This window comes from Haemaphysalis longicornis, unplaced genomic scaffold (assembly GCF_048455015.1).
Source record: "Haemaphysalis longicornis isolate Haplotype H1 unplaced genomic scaffold, Haemaphysalis longicornis Haplotype H1 scaffold_1, whole genome shotgun sequence".
Classification (NCBI taxonomy): domain Eukaryota; kingdom Metazoa; phylum Arthropoda; class Arachnida; order Ixodida; family Ixodidae; genus Haemaphysalis; species Haemaphysalis longicornis.
Window position 1 is genome coordinate 4,789,702 of NW_027526203.1, and position 22,391 is coordinate 4,812,092.

General features: G+C 44.7%; 1 protein-coding gene across 1 annotated transcript in view; it reads left to right on the forward strand.

Moving 5' to 3' along the window:
* The window catches only part of LOC144161013 (uncharacterized), a 270,785-nt gene that overhangs the window by 171,450 nt on the left and 76,944 nt on the right, over positions 1 to 22,391 (forward strand). The window contains exons 37-44 of the mRNA XM_077692158.1: positions 4,265 to 4,318; positions 5,559 to 5,612; positions 6,747 to 6,800; positions 10,066 to 10,119; positions 12,328 to 12,381; positions 12,659 to 12,712; positions 15,117 to 15,170; positions 19,016 to 19,123. Of these exons, the coding sequence (XP_077548284.1) occupies positions 4,265 to 4,318; positions 5,559 to 5,612; positions 6,747 to 6,800; positions 10,066 to 10,119; positions 12,328 to 12,381; positions 12,659 to 12,712; positions 15,117 to 15,170; positions 19,016 to 19,123 (486 nt within the window). The remainder of the gene's footprint in view (positions 1 to 4,264; positions 4,319 to 5,558; positions 5,613 to 6,746; positions 6,801 to 10,065; positions 10,120 to 12,327; positions 12,382 to 12,658; positions 12,713 to 15,116; positions 15,171 to 19,015; positions 19,124 to 22,391) is intronic.

The following is a 22,391-nucleotide window of genomic DNA, read 5'->3' on the forward strand; positions in this document are numbered from 1 at the left end:
GCTCCACACAAGCGCACATGCGACGCTTCGCTCACTTCGCTTCGCTGGAGCAGTGAGCTGCATATGCCTGTGCGACTGGTAAGTTAGTAGAAAAAATAAGGCAGATTAAAAAAGGCGATCAGTCAGCGAAGTTATTATAGGTAATAAGAAAAAAAAATCAACTGAAAATTTTATTGTAAAGCGTAAAACCAAACTACAAGGAGCACTTACTGCGCATCGTGAGCTAGCACAGCGGTCAGCAGCACGACCGCACATTTGCGATAGCTTTTCTAACCTACGGGATGTAGCCGCTAGTGAGGAGATATTCGAGGAGATTTGGGGGACGCTTACTGCACAAACGTTATTGAAGGAGTATTCATCTAATCTGCTGGGAATACTCACGCTAAAAAAAGTTTATACGTACCTACTTCATGTTTCCACCCCGGCACAGATGTGCTTATGTCTGAGTGGTCTAAAGCATTTGATGTAGTGGGTCGCACTGAGCATGTTCGGGTCGCCCATGTCATGTTTTTTTTTTCTTCTTGTTTAGGTAATGTTTTCTATACTGCATTCATTATTTTGCGCTGGAACCTTCATTGTTCCATGAGCGAGTTGGCAGACTCCGTGCGGACTGACAACGACGCGCTGGTGGTGTTGACGTAAGCACCGTAAGCTTGCAGACATAGTGCTGAATCAGCCGATTGCAGGCCTGGTGCCAACAGGCCTCTTACGGCCCAGGGATGAGACAGGAAAGCTCGAAAGGTGGAGGGAAGCACTTAGCAGTTGAGCGTCTCAATTGACGCGGAGGGCGTTCAGCCACTGCGTTCGCCTGGGCTAGTGAACGTTGCGTTTCCAAGCGGTGGTGGCAGGCTTATCTGACCAATTATACAGCCGACAACATGAAAGAAAGCGCGGTATGCTGATTCCAGAAAGATATCGTCAATGCCCAAACAACGATAACGTCGGATGCCAAGAATATTGTCGCACAAAACTGAAGCCGAAGGCGGTTTTAACTCCATACGTGGACATCGTTAAACCACATCGTCACTCGAATACACGTCACTGCTATTAGTTGTTGCGGCTGCCGCAAATGTCGCATGGTATTTTTCCTTCTGTCTGGCTTTGTAAATTAAATACTGCTTTATCAACTGGATAAATGAGGAAAAGTGTGTTTATTTGAGCCAGTCTATGCAATGCAAACAAAAACAGAAGTTTGACATATCCACTTCAGTTCCCTTTAATGAACTTAACGATAGTTGCAAGATGAAGAAAAACGCGTCTAAAATTTGCTGAATTCTCGCAAGCTTTGCTCGAACGTAACAAGGATAGTTATGACTCCCTTTTAGTGTTCAGTAAGGGAAGAAATCCTACTTTTCAACAATTTTTGCTTGCGTTTTCTTATACCCCTGCTACACTAGCGTCCGAATGTTATTTGAACGAAATGTCATTTGACTCAAATTCCAAGTTGTTCTGCTACACTAAGTTTTGAAATGTCATTCGGATCAAATGACATTCCAGCCAAGTGAGCACCGAGAGATAATTTGGTATTTCAAATGCCATTTCTAGCCCTCTCGCACGCAGGGTGTTCGATAGGCAATAAAAAATATAATACTTCCTACGTAAAACAAACAAAATATTTTTGTTTGTGGAACGTTGTTTCGCTGTTCATTTACTTCAAATATTAAATCAACATATTTAATTTTCATACTCTCAAAAGCCATAATGAGTGGGCCAGTTGCCAAAAAATAACATAAAACCATGCAAACAGCTACCACATTAGAGGCAAAACTGGTGTCTTTTCTAATTTGGTATCATTTTACTGCCTTAGACTGCTCATAAATTCGATTATTGTATTATTGTACGAAAACGGAACGGGGCGACAACAGCACCACTACAGCACGGCGAGCAATCGTGAAAGCTTTCAAATGCCATCGAAATTGTAGTGTAGCACGGCGGATTCTGAATTGCATTCGAAGTACCCAATTTGTGTCAAATGACATTTGGTTCAAATGACATTCGGACCCTAGTGTAGCCGGGGTATTACTAGTATCTCTTGTACGAGTTTATCTCGGCGTACACACCCGGTACTGAGCGTTGTTTTTCGTAATTTTGTCGATGTTCTTGGACGTGCTTTTGGCTGACGCTGATGCCGTACATAAAACACGTGTGAGAAACTGTAACATATTTCACAACTCACACCATCACACCAAAGCTCCTCTCCCAACGGAGATGGTGTCGGTGCCAACATGTGCCACCTAACTAAAACAGTGTTCATAATTCACACTAGGCTCTCAGTAACCAGTGTAAAGGCTAAGGTATGGATAGAAACGAACTTAAATGTATTATAATTGGAAATTATACGTGAAGGTACCATCCAATAGCGAAAGTTTGCATGTTAGTTTTCGAATTTCCCGCGGCGCATTGGATGCCGCCATCTCTATCTCTCGAATGATGGATGGCGCCACTTGTCCAATCACCGTGCGAGTGGCCGCGTGGCGCTTCGAAACACTAAAACCAGAGTCTGCTGAAACGGAATGGTCGCATTCTCGCACTACCTCAGGAACACAACAGAGACGCACGCTCTCACATAAGCGTTGTTGTTCTCTTACTTTTTTAGATGCGACGCTGAGAGGAGCATCTCTTGCCGGCGGCCCTGTCCTGCGTCCGTCATCGTTGTCGTCCGCGTCCGCACAGCTGCGTCTCTCATCCGCTCACCCCCTCTCCTCTCTCTGATAGTGAACACTCTCACCCAACATCTGCGGGCACGTGGCGCAGCGCACTCTCACTCCGCCGGTGGGCGGCGCTGCGCGCTGTGCGCATGTGCAGTACTCTCTCTCTCCGCAGTCTCTCCTTCGGGTGCGCTGGAGTGCCCCGCTCCGGCCGGTCTCTCAGTCGACGGGCGCCCGCGCTTGCGCTTGCTCTCTCGCAGTACCGACGATTGCATGATGCGACGGTTCCTTTAATAAAGCCTCCGTCTAAACGACAACAACGTCTCTCATTATGCTCAAAATTACGCCCGCATCCCCTCGCGTGGAACCCAACGATGTGATTAAAACGCAATTCACGTTCACTACGCGTTTCACGCAATTCGACTAATCGACCCGACGGAAACACCCAACGGAACCCCCTTCAGCGTCGCATCACACCAGGGTTCCCGCGAGGGGAGGTGGGCGTAATTTTTTCATGATTGGACCTCCCATTCTAAGTGAAGTGGTATAGATTTATTTGCCACACCTGCACAATATTGCTATATAGAAGCTTGAAAGCACCCGGATGGCTGCTTCGTCCCATGGAACTGAATAACCAACAATTGCGATTAATGGGCTAAGGTACCCAATGAAGACAATCACATGTAGTAAAATTTGACCGGAAAAATGTGGTATGCAGTGTGACAGGAGGTCTTGAAAGTGTAACGTATTGCACTGCCCGATTTCAAAATACAGATTACACATTTTGTCAAGTCATGTCGCGTGCCGTTAGTCGTTGAACTTTCTGCCTTGAGCTCCACAATTGGTCACTATGGTGCAGGGCTGTGCACACCTACAGAAATTTTAGATGGTATAGTTGACTGATGCTTATTTTCACATTGAAAAAAAAAAGAAAAAGAAAGAAAAACGACGAACGGAAAAGGCCACAGACAGGCGCTGAGGCTTGCATTAATAATACAGCAGTGGCTTCATTTTTTCCTCAATCCCAACTCGAGAACTTGTGTTTAAGGCAGTTTGTGGACCTTTGTTGCAGCAAGGAAGCTCAAGGAAGGAGGGGGGGGGGGAGAAAAATAACGATACGGAAATAGTACTTTTTGTCAGAATATGAAGCGAAGTTTTGAAGCCAAATACAAATGTCGAAAATTTTCAATGTTCTCATATTTCACAGTAAAAATAGGTGGGCGTTCCAGAGTTATTATATAGTCGGCGAAAAATTACCAAAACACCCTACCTTTGAGACACGGCCCTAAAATTGGCAATAGTGATTGTAATAATGTTGCCACCATGCGGAGCGACCGCACTGTGTATTTCTCTACGCCTCACTTCTCGCTCCCTATCTGATTTTTAAGGCTTACGTTACAGTTAAGGGCGGAGCAGATTGGTCCCTAGCAATGGCGTCTTCTATATCTGCGTAGCAAACTCACTCCGCTGTAGATCATCCTGCACTTTGCTTATACCTAGACTGTCAGAACTCACTTGAGCACTGTGAATGACTGGCTTTTGGAACGTTGTCAGGCGTTGATTGCAACGTTTGAACCCTCTTCGTATGGTTCAGTACCTTTTTACTTTCCTCGCAGGGATTTCCTGGTCCTAAGGGCGAAGTTGGACTTCCAGGCGCCCTTGGACCACCCGTGAGTGACTTTCGAAATCCCAACTGTTAAATTACATTATCAGCACCTCTACTATGTATGGTTTCTTTAAGCATTGTACCTGCGTATCAATCGAAGAAATTGTTGATATTAAGGTTTATGTTGGACACATTATTTCTGAAGTTGCGTATTTAGAGACCAAGTAATGCATACCTGCTAGACGGCAGAGCAACTTGTTTGTTCTTGAGAGTTCTGCATTACTCCCTATATCCTCGCCTTCAAACGCGGAGTACATGATTAATTGCCATAAGCTAAAGCAGCGTTTCTCAACCATGAGCCCATTGGGGACCCCTTCCGGGCTTCCAAAAATGATGGGCGACCCCACAATGAACTATGTTGACCAGTGTCATAATTTCCAAAAATTTGCACTTTCAGCTTAAGTCTCCAACATGCTTATCAATGCCCACCTTTTGTGTCTGACGTTTATGCTGATGCGTGCCATTTTCTCAAACCATTTGCTCTTGCAGCTATAGTCACCGACCGATACACGTACGAAGTTCCTTTTGTGTGCCTGGCTTTTCCGCAGAGCTGGCATGTCGTGCAAAAAGCCAACGTTAAACCACGGGCTACGCTGCATTAGCTACGCCAAAAATTAAACGTCATGTAGCGAAGCCACTTTTTTGCGTTTCCTGCAAAGTTTAGCAAGGAGGAAAAAATGAATTCGGGGGGGGGGGGGGATGAAAAATTTTGGTTAGGGTTTCGGCGAAATTTCGGCGAAAATTTTTCGCGGACCCCTGAAATGGCCTCGCGGACCAAGGGGTCCGCGGACCAAGGGGTCCGCGGACCCCCATTTAAGAAGCACTGAGCTAAAGAATTACCTTGACAGTTTAAATCACACCCCACTAACTTTTCTGGTCGATGGTTCATTAAAGACCCTAGCACACCTTCAAAATTAAATATAACTAGAGCACGGGGCCAGGATTTCAAGTGAATTTCTAGTCTTTGCTATGCCGGAGTTCTTGAAAAGTTGTTTGGATTAAGGAACCCTTGTTTTAATTACTTTTGAAGATACCTGTAGATACTACATACCTTAGTGCTTAAGATTTGATAACGCAGATCGATATCTATCATGCAGTGCTTTCCACAGCCTAATGACTCAGTAGGACTGTTTTCTTCACATTTAAATCGTCAGTTCATTTTTGCTTCCATATTCGTTCTCTGCGTGTCCCTACTCCTACCTAAAACCAGGAAAACAATTGTAGCTGTAACTGAATTTTTGCAGGGCGACAAAGGGGACATCGGCCTTTCTGGTGAGCCTGGACCTGCCGGTGAAAAGGTTTGTGCCTTTTATAGTCCTGTCAGACAAAGTTGTAACAGGGGATGAGTATTTTTATGAGTATGCAGTTCACGTTTATCAGGTATGCCACACTGGTGAGATGCACCCTTTATAAGTACAAATAAAGGCCCAATCAATCAATCAATCAATCAATCAATCAATCAATCAATCAATCAATCAATCAATCAATCAATCAATCAATCAATCAATCAATCAATCAATCTATCAATCAATCAATCAATCAATCAATCAATCAATCGCATAAATCAATCGCATAAAAATGAAAAACAAAAAAAATAATCAAACAGTGATTTGAAGTGAATAATGTTTTCAAAAATAACTATTCTTAAATGTCATTTTAAACTCCCGGAGTGAAATTTACCTAGAGAAGCAATCCTTGCCTGAGTCAGTTTGCTCATTGCTATTTTCAAGCTAAATGACAATTCCTGTCACAGGTTCAGCTGTGTACACGTGTTTCCAACGCAATCCCTCCGAGCAGGTATCAGACGTACCTTTAACATGGGAGATATTGACTCGCAAAAGAAGATAACGTGGATCACCAAGCTTGCTTATAGAATTCATTCGCGTGACCAATCCATGCCGCCAACAAAGCAATTAACCGAATGATGCAGAACACACATCAGCGGGGAATGTCTAAGACTCCCGGAGACACCCAGGACAAGCACTGTGTCTGTCCAGTATGTTATCCCGTGTATTTTGAAAGTCTTAGTCCAACTTTACCGCTGGTACGTGTTCTGTCGCTGAGTACCAACTTGCCCAACATATTCGTCTGCACGGAATGATAGCATTTAGGCAAACGTGATCTGCGCTGTTGCACTAAGTAATGTAGAACGCCATGGTTGCATTGCGTGATGCCGCATCGGATACGGTACTGTCGAGTTAAATTGTGTTCTTGGCATCGCCATTCGTCGAATTTGTGTTGTTGATCGCAAGGAGTCGTCACTCGTTCATTGCTATGATGCTGAACCGCGGGATTGTCTTACAGTGTACGGTGCGCCTCGCGTTCCGGGGTGTAGCCACGATATGAATGCATAGGAGACGTAATGTTTACATTCGTCTCAAAAACAATCTTTTTTGTGGCCCTGACAATATTGATTGCTTGTTTCTCCCCAGGGGCGCAGCGGTACTGTCGGCCCACCCGGACCTGTGGGCCCCAAGGGGGATAAGGTGAGCTGGACCGAATGCGCCCGTGGATGTCACTTGTCTACCTTTCATGAGGAGAGCCGTCCATAGTTTATAGGGGTACTTTCCCTGGCGTCGCGGCGCACAAGTTTCGCCGTTTCTCATAGCCAAAGAACGTGCGCCGGTTTCAGACGCCAGAATCACGGTGCCTTGAGCCCGCTCCGGACGCCGTGTTCCTCCAGATTTCCACCCTTGGTCCACGTACTCTGCGTGCCGAGAGATCCTCTATGTCGTCATGGTGGCTCGTCTCCATAGGCGTGCGCCATTAATCGTTGCCGTGCAGCATGTTCCGCGATACCGGTGGCAGCGAGCGCCGCATGCGTGCGGACAGCTGTCGCTTCTTCAGTTCATACCACATATTGGCGAAGTTCTGCAATTTTTTTTACGCTTGAGCGTACGTGCCGCCATTGTGAAGATTCACGTCACGAGCGGGTGAAGCCTGTCAACCAAGGGCGCGTGCCATCGGAAAATAAGTATGCCGGTCATAGAGGGAAGGAATGCCTCGCGACTAAGAAAACGCGGGGCTAGGAAACACCCAGTACAGTCCATATAGGCGAGAACATTGAATGGGCATCGTCTTCCTCCTTGCATAATCAAGTGACCCCCCCGCGTGCTCCAGCACTACCATTCGCATTCACCTCAATGAAACTACTTTCAATTTTTGTTCGTGAGCGTGTAGGCCCCCACCTTGAACATGCGCGTTGCGGATGTGCGTAGCTCGGCGATTACAGTTAGCACAGCGCAAAGAATGAGGTCGGCGTCCCAGCTGTCACGGCGGAATAATGTACATTATTGGGCTGTCTTGATGTGGTCGTAAAAGTAAGAGAAATATTTAGACAAACAATGAGTAAACGATTATATAAACAACGAAAGAATAATTAGGTCAACAATAAGGGCAAACATGAGAAAAGTACGCTCACGCGAAATACAGGTTCACATCGTGGAATGGCCACCTTAACTTTTAGTTGTACAATGGGTGCTTTAAATGCAGCCGGACGTATAGGGTGCGACCACGCAAGGGCATACGGATGGATGGATGTATATGAAACCCTTCCGAAGCAAATCACCTCCGAATTTTAACAGGATTCCCGCTAGAAAATTCTGTAGAAATTCAGAGAATTGCCTACTAATGCGTAGCCTTTTTATGCCGCTTGTCTTGAGTGTGGGTCCTCTACAAGCAACTTTTTGGGTTTTCCTAAATCTTGACCGACCTCCATTCAAGCTACTACATCGATTGCAGGTAGAACTTTCGCGAAATCTACATCTTTGTGAACATGCAGGGCGTTACATGGGTCGCCATTTTGCGTATTTTTGATATTTTCTTATTTTTTGGTGTTTGAAAATTTCTTTCGAACACTATCGTTACTTACGCTTATATAACGATTACAGGTGGAACTTCCGCAAAATCTCCATTATTGTAGAAATGTAGGGCGTTGTAGGTTCGCGGTTATACATATTTTTTGTTTTTCTTATTTTTTAGTTTTTCAAAGTTTTGTTTGACCAATTATCCCCATTTACACTATTATAACTGTTACATTTGGAACTTTCTCAAAACCTGCCTTATTTTGTAAATGCGGGGCGTTACACGGTTCGCCATTTTACGCAATTATCTTATAATTTACTTATTTTTTTATTGTTTCAAAATTTCTTCGACCAGATCATTTACGCTAATATAGCGATTACAGGTGGAACTACAGCAAAATCTGCATCATTCTCGAAATGCAGGGCGTTGTGCGGTTTGCAATTTTCCGTATTTTTTATTTTTTTCTTATTTTTTAGTGTTGAAGATTTCGTTCGACCAACTATCTCCATTTGGCTATTATAATGCTTACAGGTGGAACATTCGCGAAATCTCCATTATTGTGGAAATTCCATACATTATACGGTTTGCCATTTACCGTAATTTACCGTAATATTTGTCTTAATTTTAAAATTTCCAAATTTCGGGTCTCAAAATTTTGTTCGACCAATGATCTCCATTTACGCTATTTTAACGATTACATGTGACATTTTCGCGAAATCTGTATTATTGTGGTAATGCAGGGCGTTACACGTTTTGCCTCTTCTCGTAATTTTTTTATATTTTTGTTATTTGTTAGTTTTTACAACTTTCGTGCGACCGGTTACCTCCACTTACGCTATTACTACGATTACAAAGAGAACTTCTGCGATATCTGCATTTTTGTGGAAATGCAGGGCGTTACACGGTTCTGGCTACGGGGGTAATCGGCATAGATTGCTACACATTAGAAACAAAATTGGTGCAGCTTATATTAGTGCCGCAAGGCTTGAAAAGCAGCACAGCTGGGGGTCAACCTAGCTTCTCCCCACACTGACAGCGCATCTCAGGAGAAAGGGAGCAGCCGGACCCCAGCAGTGCAAAGCCACTTTCAACGCAAATGTTAAGCAATGACCATTAATGTAGCGTTTTTTTTTTCCAGTAGCAATCGTCGTCATCCCTTTCGCCATCGCCTTCCGACGGCATAGCCGCATATTGCAAATCCTCTTGTAGCGCGTCCTCGCGTCAGTAGACCTCCACTTCTTCATTAGCTGGTCTGGTGGCCGTCTCCTCGGGTGTATTGTGAAGGGATGGGTTGACAGATTGGTCGTCATCGTCTTCGGCGCGGCGGACCCGTGGAGTGCCGGTCGCTACACGATGACGACGACGAAGGCGGGAGCTCCTCATGTGGTTCAAGCCCACGCGCAAGCCTGGACGACGCCGGGCGGTAGCCGCAAGGCACGCGCTCACGTGCGTTCTGTATGTATTTTGCTAAAGCCGCTGCGCGAAGGTCGTGCCCGCGCCGCACGCCGGTGACCCGGGGTGGTCGCCGCCAGGCATGCGCTCGCGTGCGTTCGGGGTTTTGTTTCTCCACCGGATAGATTTGTGTTGGCCTGAACAGTTCTGCTGTTAAAATGATTGCGGCTGAGTCCAAAGTTCGTCATCACTCCGTTCGTTTTGCAGCTGGGCAATGTTCCAGGTACCAGCTGCAGTGTTTCATAAGGATTATCGTAGTGGTAAACTAAGAGCGGATGACCTAAAAACTGACCGTTTGTTCCTTGCGTTTGACCTGTTTGGTGGTAAATGATGAACCGGAAGAGGGGAGAGTGTTGATTCGAAAAGTGTGCTGGGTTGTAAAGGTGGTGCTGCTGTGCCATTGGGTTCGTGTGTCTCCAGACTCGGGCCGTCTAGGCGACATGTTGTGTTGCAGGGTGTGCTGCGTGCACTACAAAATGTTTTTCTCTAATGTAGGGTGATCTAGGCGGACCAGGTCCCCTCGGCCGTGATGGACTTCCAGGAGCAAGAGTAAGCATTTTACAGCTTCACGAAAAGTCACCTAGCGATGTGTAGAAACCATGGTGCTTCCACGTCTCTTTTTAATACTCGCTTGACCAAAAAAGGACGTCTTTTACTCGATTGTAAGTAAATTTTGTGCTTGTGATTTTCCCTCAGACTTCGCGGCAGTCCTTCATTGGGATCGAATAATTGTGAGCTATAATAATAAACAAAGCAGTAGCTCACCGATAAAATTCTTTACACCAAAGACCGCTTCTGTAGCTATTTCTTTATTTTCAGTTGGCTAAAAACATGGTGTGCTTCGATTTAATTTAAGACTCAGCTGTACTTTAGCAAATACGGTGAGAGGTTCCTGCGTACATTCGCCCGAGCCTACATAAGCATGTAAGTTGCAGCAGGGAATAATTCCGCAGGTAAGAAGAAATCTGCTATAATAAAAGAAATTAGGACACTGTTTTAGCTTAGCTGTCCTGCTCTCAGATTTGTGCACATGTGCTTCCAGCTTAGCTCCATCAGGTCTTCCGCAGTTAAGGGCCCCAGTTGCGTCTGCCTCTACCCGTATAAAAAGACCCTTCAAAACGGCCTTGAGTGAATTACTATGAACTCTGTCCATGAATTTGCAGAAAGCCTTCAGCACCCCCTTCTGCAAACAGCCGTCGTTGTAGTTGTTGACCGGTAGAGGAAATGGCCGGCATTGTAAATAATAAATAAATAAAAACACATCTGAATTCACGTGGGATTTGAACCCGGGTCTCCAGAGTATGAGCCGACTGCGTTACCACCACGTTGGAAGCGGTGGCACAAAAGTTAGAATTACGTGTGCACCGTGAGACCAATCCACATGACGGCACAGGAGTAGAGCAAGGGCACCCCAGCAGCGCAGAACTCTGGCTCTGGGGAAGCTGTGGCCAGTATTACCAGTATGCTTGTTAAATTATTTCGCTCCAAAAGACAAAGAACAAAAGGAAAAAAAAGAGACGCAAAGAACGCAGCAGCAAAAAAGTCTTTGGAAAGTATCACCAAGCTTTCACATTCAAAGGCCGTAAGCCTACTCAAGCGTCCCAATAAATTCTTTTTGTTGCAACGATTGAAACTATAATCAAAACATAAGCATCCTGGGTTCTTCCCTTGTATTCCTTTACACCCTCCTCCATGGTTAGTCTAGCCAACTAAGCTACGTTCTGGTTAATCGGACATTAAAAGGAATTAAAAGGCACCTTTACATGTGTTCAACTTCAGTCTTCTATTTTACTGTGTAACTGTATATGTTGCATTAGCGAAAATTGTTAAAAAGTTCCCCAAATCTCAAACAAAGTGCCAAAGCTAAGTGCTTTTCTCGGTCACGTCAGGAATTACTGTGACAAGGTTGCGCTGTTTTGAAAGGGAAGTCTGTGCTTTATAAAACTTCTTAGTTTTAATGTGAGGCTCGTTTCGGCTGGTGAGGCTGGTGAGGCCTACTTTCTTTATGTTCGGGCATTATTTATAGGTAAAATATGCACAAGGGACCTAGACTAACCCGTAGCCCTTCACAAAAGCGCGCTTCGTCACCCAGGTTTAGCTTTATTGCATGGAACCCACAATTTCAGCGCTGACATATGCGGGGTTTCAATTAACAGGGCCTACGAGTATGTCGCAACATACCACTTACGTAATTCCTGCAATGGGAATGGTGAGAAGGACATGGCACATTTCATTGCACCTTTCTCGTAAAAACGGCGCATAAATACTAAAATCCTCGACATTTGACTCACAGGCCAACTTTAACATTAGAAATTTAGTCAGTACACCGTTTTGAACTCTCTGTCCCGCATTTTCATCTAAGCTGTCCCCCATCTGGCTTTTCTTTGCTTCATTTTCTCTTACCGCCGTTGAAAGCGAGTCAACAACCAACGAGGTTTATACTCAGGAGGTAATCATGCACTATTGAGGGTTTCATAATTCAACTGCATCTTCAAAGCGCTTAATTCCATACATGACCACTGCCCTTCCTTATGACATGTATTACGCGACATATACACCAAATTCTTGCCTCTAAGGCACCGTGGCAGCCCCACAAGAGTATTGTTTCTGATGCTGGTTATGAGGGGCGAGATAATAGTCGAAAGAGAGAAAAGGAAGCAAAAATTGGTCTCGAGAATACGGTCTCTTAGCAATGAGGGAAAGTCACGCTTCTACCCTTTGTCATCGCGGTAAGGATCTTTCGTAACCGCTTCCCAGGGTCTTCCAGGACCTCCGGGGCCCGTTGGACCACCGGGAGAGGACGGGGACAAGGTGAGCTGAATGCAGGGCACTCGGAGGTGCACTACCACGCGAGGGGGGTGGGAAGGGGGAGGGGGGGGGGTAACGACCACAGGGGACCTCGGCAGCTGGGTTGATTTCCAAGGTCATACAAGTGTCGCATTCGGCCTGGAAGCCAGCTTCGCAAAACCTTCAAGGGTGGCTATTGTGAAAATTTTAGACCTACGTTCCTGCGTGGCAATGAAAGCACGGGACATGCTGAGCCAAAACAGATTTTTAAACCCGTCCAACACTTGCTTCCCTTTTGCAGGGCGACTCTGGTCTTCCTGGGCAGAAAGGCCTGAAAGGTGGCAAAGGAGATTCGGTAAGCATGTTAGAATCTTTGTAAGCAGCGTTTTTCGTGTTTTGATTTCTTCCGATGATTTATATTTGAACCACATTACAACCCCCACCCACTCATACAAATCTTGAACTGAGCTCCTGGCAAAGGATTAGGTCTTTACCGCCTTTATGGTGCTTAACTGCCATGTTTGTTGTTCATTACGTAAATTATTTGTTCATAAATAATTTGTTCATTATGTAAAAGCCGTGGTCCTTCCGATTTTCTTCTCGGTTCCAGTAACAGAGAGCGCATGTCATACTTCGGTGTTTACGGGCGAAATTTTCGCTGTTCCGTCATTGAATGGTTTGTCGGAAACACCGGACAGGAATTTAAATTCAATTACCAACCCTACAAACTGCATGTATAGTCAATTCGTTCACAGGACGTGAACGGAACGTGTTCTTCCGCTAAAACATCAAATACGCCTAGAGGAAAGTAAGACTATATAATAATATAATATAATATAATCAATCAATCAATCAATCAATCAATCTTTATTTTTGGTGCCCAGGAACAACCCTAGGGTCTTGGTACTGGTACACCATATACAATCATTCATAAAAACAAACTAAAATCAAGACAACACAACACAGAAAACCGTATATATGAAAGAAACAATAAGATAAAAATAGTTACAGAGATCCCAGAAAGCAAAACAGCAAAACAGCAAAAAAAAAAAGGAAGCCTAGTGTTAGAAGCCATGACACCCGGCCAGCAAAACGTTGAAGGCACGTGAAAAATTGAAAATACACAAGCAAATACTCAATGCACATGACGGAGATAGATTATACACATAAAACAAAGGTTTTGTAACAAAATGTCAGGAAGTTTCAAAATGGAAAAACGAAGTTCAGCGTTACAAGCACTGACACTTAAACCGACAGAAATTCAAGCAACACAAAATCAGGAAAAGTGAAAAACAAACAAGCAAGATGATGATTTGCATAAAATAAATACGGAACAGAAATACGGCACATAAATGACATAAAGGCACTTAAGTTACAACAGTTTTCAATTCATTAGAGAACAAAGACAAAGAGCTCTGGAATATATCAAGACGATCGGAATATTCATTATATGCACATTGTAATAATATAATATAATATAATATAATATAATATAATATAATATAATATAATATAATATAATATAATATAATATAATATAATATAATATAGTACTATAATATATATTTGAGACTATGTTAGTAGTAGTATCACTACTCCAAAAGTTAGTACCGTTACTTAATTATTCGTTTCTTTAGACAGCCTCAATCAACTTCTCAAACAACGTCGTCCTCATTTTGGGGTAAAAATAAGGAAAATAAATGTACAAACAATATGTTGTCTAATGCAGTATATATGAGATGAAGCCTCCGCCAATTATCATTTTTTTGTTATTAATACGCTACAACATACCACCGTGAAATCATTGTGATCAAATGAGCGAAGTACGTCAATGACAAGGCCACCACATACGAGTTCCCGCTAAAGATGTGAGGTCTTCTGGATTTGCCATTTTGACCTTTTCCCAAATTCCATAGAGCAGCTCCATACTATTTGCCATACCTTAGCCACTGATTCCTAATGCGAGGGCAGTACTGGACTGCCCGCGAACTATCCAAAGGTATTCTGGATTGGCATATCGAACAGATCAGTGGTTTGCGCTGTTATATTTCGAAATTTCACCATGACATTTTGTCTCGTGATGTAATAATCCCGTTTTTGAGTGGCATCGTGAAATTGGCTTTCTTGGACGTTTGCTATTGGCCATTCGAGTACACTCTGGTGAACCGGACTCATGTATATGTTTGCGAATGATCGAAAGGACAACAAGCGTAACCAATTTGTTTCAATTGATAAAAAGCGTGCCTAGTTTAGATCTGCTACATCGTACCCGGCGGCCATGGATCTTTGATGAACTAGGAAATGACAGAAACATCGTGGGGTGGCCGTCACATGCTACTTGTCTCTCCAAGATTTGCCCTGCGAAGAATCGTAAACGGGGAGTGGCGGATACTGCTAGCGGCCCTCTAGTTTGAAAATTTGCACACAACACGTCGGACAAGTTTTGGAAGGTAGCGTTTAAGATTTGTGAAAGAATTGACCTCTGCCTTGCATGTAATTTTCCTACCTGTCTCACTTTACGTCACTTGTGGTGTGAGGGAAATAAGAAATCAATTTTCGTTTTGTCTCTCATTTCTGTTCCAAGAAAATCAGCTTCGTCGCCGATTAGAGGGTAATTCATTAAAGATTCAAAAAGCCGATGCTCAGAAGCGCAAGGTACCCAGACTATGTAAAATTTGATCGCGCAGTCTCTTCACGCTATTAGCGGGGGTGTGAAGCACAGAGCCAAGTGGTTGAAAGGTCCCCTTGTTATCTTCTAGGGACCCCCGGGAGTGCCTGGACCTCAAGGGCTCAGGGGAGAGCCTGGCGTGCCGGTAAGATTGCGGCAATGGCTTGCAAATAAACGTTTCTTTTTTATATCGCATAAAGGCACCGCGAAATGTCTTTGAAATTGTAAAAGTTATTCCAATAGACGAACAACTCCTAATTGAATTTTGTTTTAAAGGGACACTCAAGTGAATTTGTCAAGCTCCCGTTTTTGCTTGCACTGGGTAGACTGGCTCAAATTAGCACACTTTTCATTGTTTATCCGGTTGACACGTCGGCAATTATTTTACCAAGCGCGAAAGAAGAAAGACTACCATGCGCGATTTCCGGCGGCCGCGCCAACTACAGGCTGTGACGACGGGAGGAGACACACCGTGATTGGACGATATCCAAGGTTAGCATTCAAACAAGTTTCGGTTTCGGTTCTGTAAGACAACATGCTTGACATCGGATGGCCTTGTTGGATGGGCATTCTCGATATCTCAGTAATCGTCGTATCACGCTCCCGCCATGTTTTCGGCTGTAAAATGCATAAGGTAAGCCTCCCAGGACGGCTTCGAATCGTCGCAATCACTAGCCGAGGCCTGCGCAGTGGATGAACGCACTCTGCGTCCCCACAGACGCTCTAATGTCATGCGCCTTTCCCCCATATTTGGAGCTTGCTCTTCACTCATGCCTCTATCGCAAAAAGCGTGTTCGCACCAGGCCAAGGGTCTGTTGATTCTGGCTTGTGCCCACTGCCCGCAAGCCGTCGGTGCTTATGGCAACAGCACGCCAATGAGAACTCCCTAGCGCGTCAGTGTCAGCCTGCGCGCGTTCTGTGAACTAGTTCGTGGAGCAGTGAACGTTACGGCCCAAAAAAAGGTGAACTCAATATAGAAAACATCGGCCGAAAACGAAAAAGTCAACTTATAAAAAAAAAAAAAGAACGTGCCCTCGGGGAATCGAGCTTGTGACTTGCAAAACACTTGCATTTACACACGTAGCGCTCCAAACCACCCGGCCACGGGCGAGCGCTACTGAGCTTGGAAATATAAGGTTTATAATGTACAACCAGTTTACACTTTTTTTAGCTTTAGCATTTCAAGCAGCTTAGGTGACTATTTGTTGTATTGCGCTCGTGCAGTAAGCGTCCCCCAAGTTTCCAAAACATCTCAGGTCTGGCAATTGCATTTCTTAGACGGAAAAGCGTTCGCCGATGCGTAGTCGTGCTGCTGACCGCTGTGCGTGTTTACCCAGCGCAAAAAAGTGCTTCCTGCACCCTAGTTTTACACTGTACGGTAAAAGTTTCAATTGATTTTATTTCTGTAGTACCTGTATTGACTTCACTGACTCTTCTCCCGCCTTCAAGCGGCCTTAGATTTTCCTACTGACGTACCAGTAAGCGAAGCGTCGCATGTGCGCTTGTGCCCCGCTTGTGTGAAGCGACCTTGACAAGGAGCCAGATACAGTGTACAAACTAACGAAGTAAACAAAGGCGCATTCTTCCATTCACAAGCGTGTTGTTGCTTAGTTTCAACTGAGCGAGCGAATTGCGACGACCAGTCGGCGGCCGGCGGACTAAACGCTGGGCCGACTGACTCTGTCGGAAGGTCGGCGAGCCGTGCAGTAGCGCAGCCAATTGCCAGCTCATCTCCTACTGACGTCACACGAAAACGCCACAGAAAATGGGTGAGGGGGCAGAGAGGAGGACAGCATTTTGGAATTGATTTTTCTACTAACTAAATTCGCGTAAACGCGCCCAGAGTGGTAGAAACAGGGCCTAGGGACTCCGGACTACAATTTGCGCTCGTAATCCCGCTATGTTTACAAACCACTTCAGGGTCCCTTTAAGGGGCAGCAATACAACCGAATTCCTACTTTTAACGAATCGTACGAAAGAAGGGTCACTAGCTGGTTGGGCAGAATCACTTAAGTCGGCCTTACGCTTTTATATAACCACCCCATCGTGTGTGTTCCTCCTGTGTGGAGGAAAAAAAAGCAGTGCGTGGTTCTTGACAAAGCAGTACTTGAGAAAATAATATAAGGAAGGTACTGCAGCATCGATTCACTGCTTCATGTGTGATGCTAGGGACAAGGGCTCTGTACGGACTCACCATTAGCAATTTAAAGGGACCTCTTATGCCTGAAAATGGTGTACATGACCATTCGAAAGTACCACCAACAGGATATCAAACAGAAACGTATTATAATATTTTTCCGCGCTCATTTCTACTGTGGTTGAGTCTCCCTCGCTGTCTTTACTTCCTTCTTCGTGCCATACGACATAGAGTGACAGGCACGCCACGCGTGGTACGTAGGCTACTATAACATCCTTTTTTTTAAAGATTTTTACAACATCCCGGCTGTCCACTTAAACAGCGCAGAAAAAAATTCAAAGCTTAAGCACCCTTGTTGTGTTCTCCCCCCCCCCCCTACCCCCCCAAAAGAAAACAAAAAAAAGAAGTCTAAGTTGTTATTTTGCAGGTCAGGCTTTGGATTATTGCTTTTCATGCTTAGGAGAAATGTTAAGCCCAGAAATAGCACGTCTGCGAATATATACATGACAATAGAGTTTTTTTTTTTTTAGATTAACAATTTATCTATGCAACTTTTCGGCTTCGGCTATCAAGTGTGGCGTACAGGGTGGTATGGTTTAATGCACAGCATAGAAAAAGCAAGACAAACACGAAAGAAGAGAAAGTGGTAACAGTACCGTGTTCGCGGTTGTTAAATTATTTGTTGTAAATTTAGAACGGTTACACAGTTGTGCGTCCATAGAGGCACTTTTGATCGGTAGTGGAACAACCAAACCAGCACTTGCTGCATGTGCGCATAAAAACGGTGACTTTACTGACAATCACCCGAAACATAGCACGTTTCCTGAATGACAAACATACGGAGATAACAGGAAACGTAATGAACATGTTTCGCTGGCCCTCAATATGTTATGCAGTTGTATGAAGAGTTCTAAGATTTTTTTTGCCCTTCTTATGCATTGTTAATAAAAAAGGTAAGACTTACTGTATTTTTTTAAATAGGTGGCTCAGGACTCATTGGAATAATGACGTGGATTATTTTAAAGCACTTATGGCATTTTTCGTGGGCTACTTCGTCTACTTCATGGTCTAGAACATGTAGTTGAAGGTTGAGAAATGTAAACCGTGGAAAACAGTCGTAATGGAGAGACATGTCTGCAGACAACGTTCATGGTACGCTCCATACTCCATACAATACAATGCGCTGGAATTAGAAAAAGATGGATGTGAAATTGCGGAATGCAATATTGCTATTGCATAGCGGGATGTTGCACTGCAGATCAGATATTTTGAATCAAGTCGCACGTGTGGCCTCGAAATTCGTAGGAACTTCTCGCGGTTGGCGCGATTGATCTTTCAAGCGCACTGTAGTGAAGCCGACTCACGAAAAATGGCTGCACTCTAAAAGAATTCTGGGGCTTGGCGCCGGCAGAATGCATTCTGTTGTCCAGTTTACGCCGGAAACAAGAAAATTTAGTGGAATTACGGCGTCCAGCGTGCGATTTGGCTCAGAAGTTATGACTGCGGAGTAGCATACTGCAATGCTAGCATTACGTTCTGCATTGAGCAGTGCCACAGCGCAGATCCCATTTTTTAGTCAAATTGTACGCCCGCGCCTGTCATCCTCTGAATTCTATACATTGGTGAAGCGAGTGACTTAGGGGGAGCTGAGCCATGTGAATGCCCTATAAAGTGCAGAAAAAGCTCCACACATTTCCATCACCCTAAAAGCAAGAAAAAGCTGCAAGGGAGGGAGATGAGTGCGCGAGTGAAGTCCGAAACTTGTTGAGAACTACCCAACTAAGCATTAGCAGTACTGAAGGGGCCATGACCCAGAAGGCCGCTTCAGTATATGGGGCGTTGCGCGGTTGCAGGGTGCAGAAGGCGAGCCCGGTTCGCCGGGACCTGCGGGACCACGGGGAGCCAAAGGCGAGGACGGCCCCATCGGAGCCGTCGGCTCTGCGGGGGCTCCCGGACCACAGGTGAGTGCAGCGGAGTGCGCCAAGTGTTTTGCGGTCGTTCTGGAGACCACCAGGCGCCAGGCCCAATATGATTACGCTAAGTAAACGTCAATGGGTCTAACCGTATACTACGCACTATCCGGTTAAAAATCACCGTTGACATTACCAGAACGGGCTCAAAGGAAAAAAAATACTGGCATTATATTCTGCACAGCTGGCATCACTTGTGCAGGCATTGCGCGAAATATTTTTATTCCCAGCCACGCACACTGTGGTGATTCCAGATACAGTGTTTAGACTTACCCTATAAACTTGGCGCAATAGAGTGCCCATAATTCAAAGCCGTATCTTACTGTCTGTGACCATGAGCCCAAGATCTTGCTTTCTTTCTGAATGTATAAGGTTCACATGTTTGACTGTTCGGTGGGCTCACAGCCACGTGATAACGTGGAGAGGGCGCATATATGTAACTCGAGGGATTAAGCCGAAAATGGACGCCAAACACTACAGCATAAATCATCCAAAGTCGATGTGTGTGCCCACCTCATGAGTATGAGTATGAGTAGCATGCAAGTTGTATCATCGTGCACCTTCATTCGATGAACTCTTTTAAGGCGACTAAAGAGCGCCATTTTGAACATATTTTATGTCTGCGCATATGTGTTTGGCACCATACCTTATGGGATAGTATATAGCGTATAGGGAACTGGGGGTGATATGTCTAACTCACAATACGCAGTGTGCACATGGAGACGTCCAGTTGCCGATGTCTTTTTTACAACTTATCTTACATTTTTAAAGACTTTGATCAGATCAGGACGGAAGTATATCAGAATGAGGACGTACTTCTGGACGCGAGCATGGTCATACGTTGCCAAACAGTTTCTTTCGCGATAGCAAAGTAGAGTAATACTTGAAAACTGTCGGTTATATATGCATGTTCGAACACTAGCCGTTGTCAAATTACAAGATAATATTTTAAAACGAAAGCTTTCTTGGTGGGACCGATGGCGTTCTGTCACAAAACTAATGCATTTCTCCACAAACCGGTTGGTTGATCGAGATCTGATAATATATCTGGATACACGGCGCGTTCGTGCAACCGGTCTTACATTGGGCAAAAAAGTTTACTTGAAAATCTTCAAAAAGGAACGGTTCTAGATAAGACGTACAATACACGTATCGATCATCAAGGAGGAGTACAATAGTACACCTTTGTCTCATAAACCACGTACCGGTATGCATTTGGATCGTTCGTCGATGCGTTTACGTTGTGCGTGAAACATCGTCGTATGGGTTCGTTCTTCGTTTGAGATTTTGGTCCTTGAAGGTTTGCCGATCGACCTGACGCACTTCCAGCGAAGATTGGACGCACTTTTAGCTTTGCGCTTCTCTCACATTTCTTCAGGAAGAAATGGTAATTTTTTTTTTTTAATATGGCCGAACTGTCGTTTAAGTGGGCTTATTTGAACGCTGGCGTATCTCAGATCACAAAGGAATAGTTTTTAAGGCGCATAACGAATTTTGTTTGGTTCGGCCGTATTGAGAACTTATCGATAAAAAATTTATAGATATGTGTTTAAAAGGCTTTGAACCAAATTCTTTTCTGTGTGGGACACTGTCTTCTGTGTTTATCGTTTCCACCTAGCGTTCCTAAGCATGGCTCTAAAACCTTAATGTGCGGGCTTCTTCCTCTTTTTTTAGTATTCCTACCTAATGGACAATTACATCTCACAGACGAAAAGAATAAATGTGGCCTTGGGTGCGACAGCACAACGGCATGTACGCTGTCTCAACGATGCTTAATGTGATGTACCAGTTAAGTGGTAACTTATGGAGGCTCACTGAATGCTAACGGATGTGTAGCGTGGACACAAAAATAAATTAATAAAAATGAGACTCTTGCCCACTAGCTAGAAGGAATAATGAGACAAAAAGCGAATTATTTTGCCGAACATAAAGGCTGGCTACATATGAGGGCGAATCGTACACATTTTCCGACTCCCTACAAGGCTGGCACAACGATGCAAACAATGAGAATATTTTTCAGAGTGGTCCCTTGATTCAATGTAAGTCTTCTAGTGTTTGGGAAGCGCTTGGACGTACATACGGAGGCACACACGTTTTCAAATCCGCACACCACCTACATAGGAGAGCTATTTGGCAAGGCTCAGACAGGTGTTTCGGCGTGCACCAAGCGAGAAGAGGAAAAAAATGGCAGCATCTCCAACCCGTGGATGATGGCGAGGGTGCGCAGTACGGGGACTCGAAATGACATCCAAGTTTATCTCCCAGTGACACCCAATTTGCGCCCCCACCGTCATTCGATTTGAGCGGTGAGTTGCACCTTCATTATTCCCTAAATCAAACTGCAACTCACGGCTCAAATCGAGTTTCGCTTGATTTGCGCTTGGTGGTGGTGTGCGCACGGATGGACGCGGACGGAAATTGGGAGGTCCTAAGGTACTCCGCACCGTTACAGGCCACGGAGTAAGCCGTTTGACTCTCAGGTACTAACACACGGTCGTAGCCCACTGGGTAAAACGACTGACGCTAACTCTGTGTGGTATACCGGACACAGGCTCGAATCCTGCCGGTGCCTGTGTGAATTTTTGGCGATTGTGAATGCTATGGGCACGGACGCGGACGGACTTTCTCCGCACCTAAAAGAAACGGGCGGGTTGGTTTATTCCGCGCTCGTATTAGGCAGTGTGAATAGGAAGGGCAAAATGAACGACATGTTCACAGAGCATCCGCGACAATATGTTATCGAAGTATTTCAAACGATCTTTGGATTTTAATATAACTTGTCAAAAGAAATATTGTGCTTCACCCCTTCACAACTACAAAAACAAATGAAGAAACGCTACCCTCTTTGATGTCCCCGCCTATTTATTTCGCCACAATGCATTGGATTGATAAGTCGTTGCGATAAAAGGGCAAAGCAAGGATTGGTGACGCGCAGTATATGCAATTGGACAAGAAAAATGTGATCTGCGCTCAGACATTACGCAATGTACCCATGGAGTTTTTATTGCGTTTTGTCTCAAAGCAGATCCCGTTTTTCAGCCGAAGAGTACGCCGAGCCTCGTAATTCGACAAATTTACCCCATCGGACGCGGTGTTTGCCCATTTGGTGGCAGTTAGGCAAAACAGACCGAAGAGAATTTTTGCAGTGTAGCAAGTATGCAGTTGCGGGGTACTGGAATCAACGTAATCCAGCTCAGACTATCAAATAATTTATCCGCAGCCTATACGTTTAAGAAAGAGACGCTGTCCGAGGTGATGC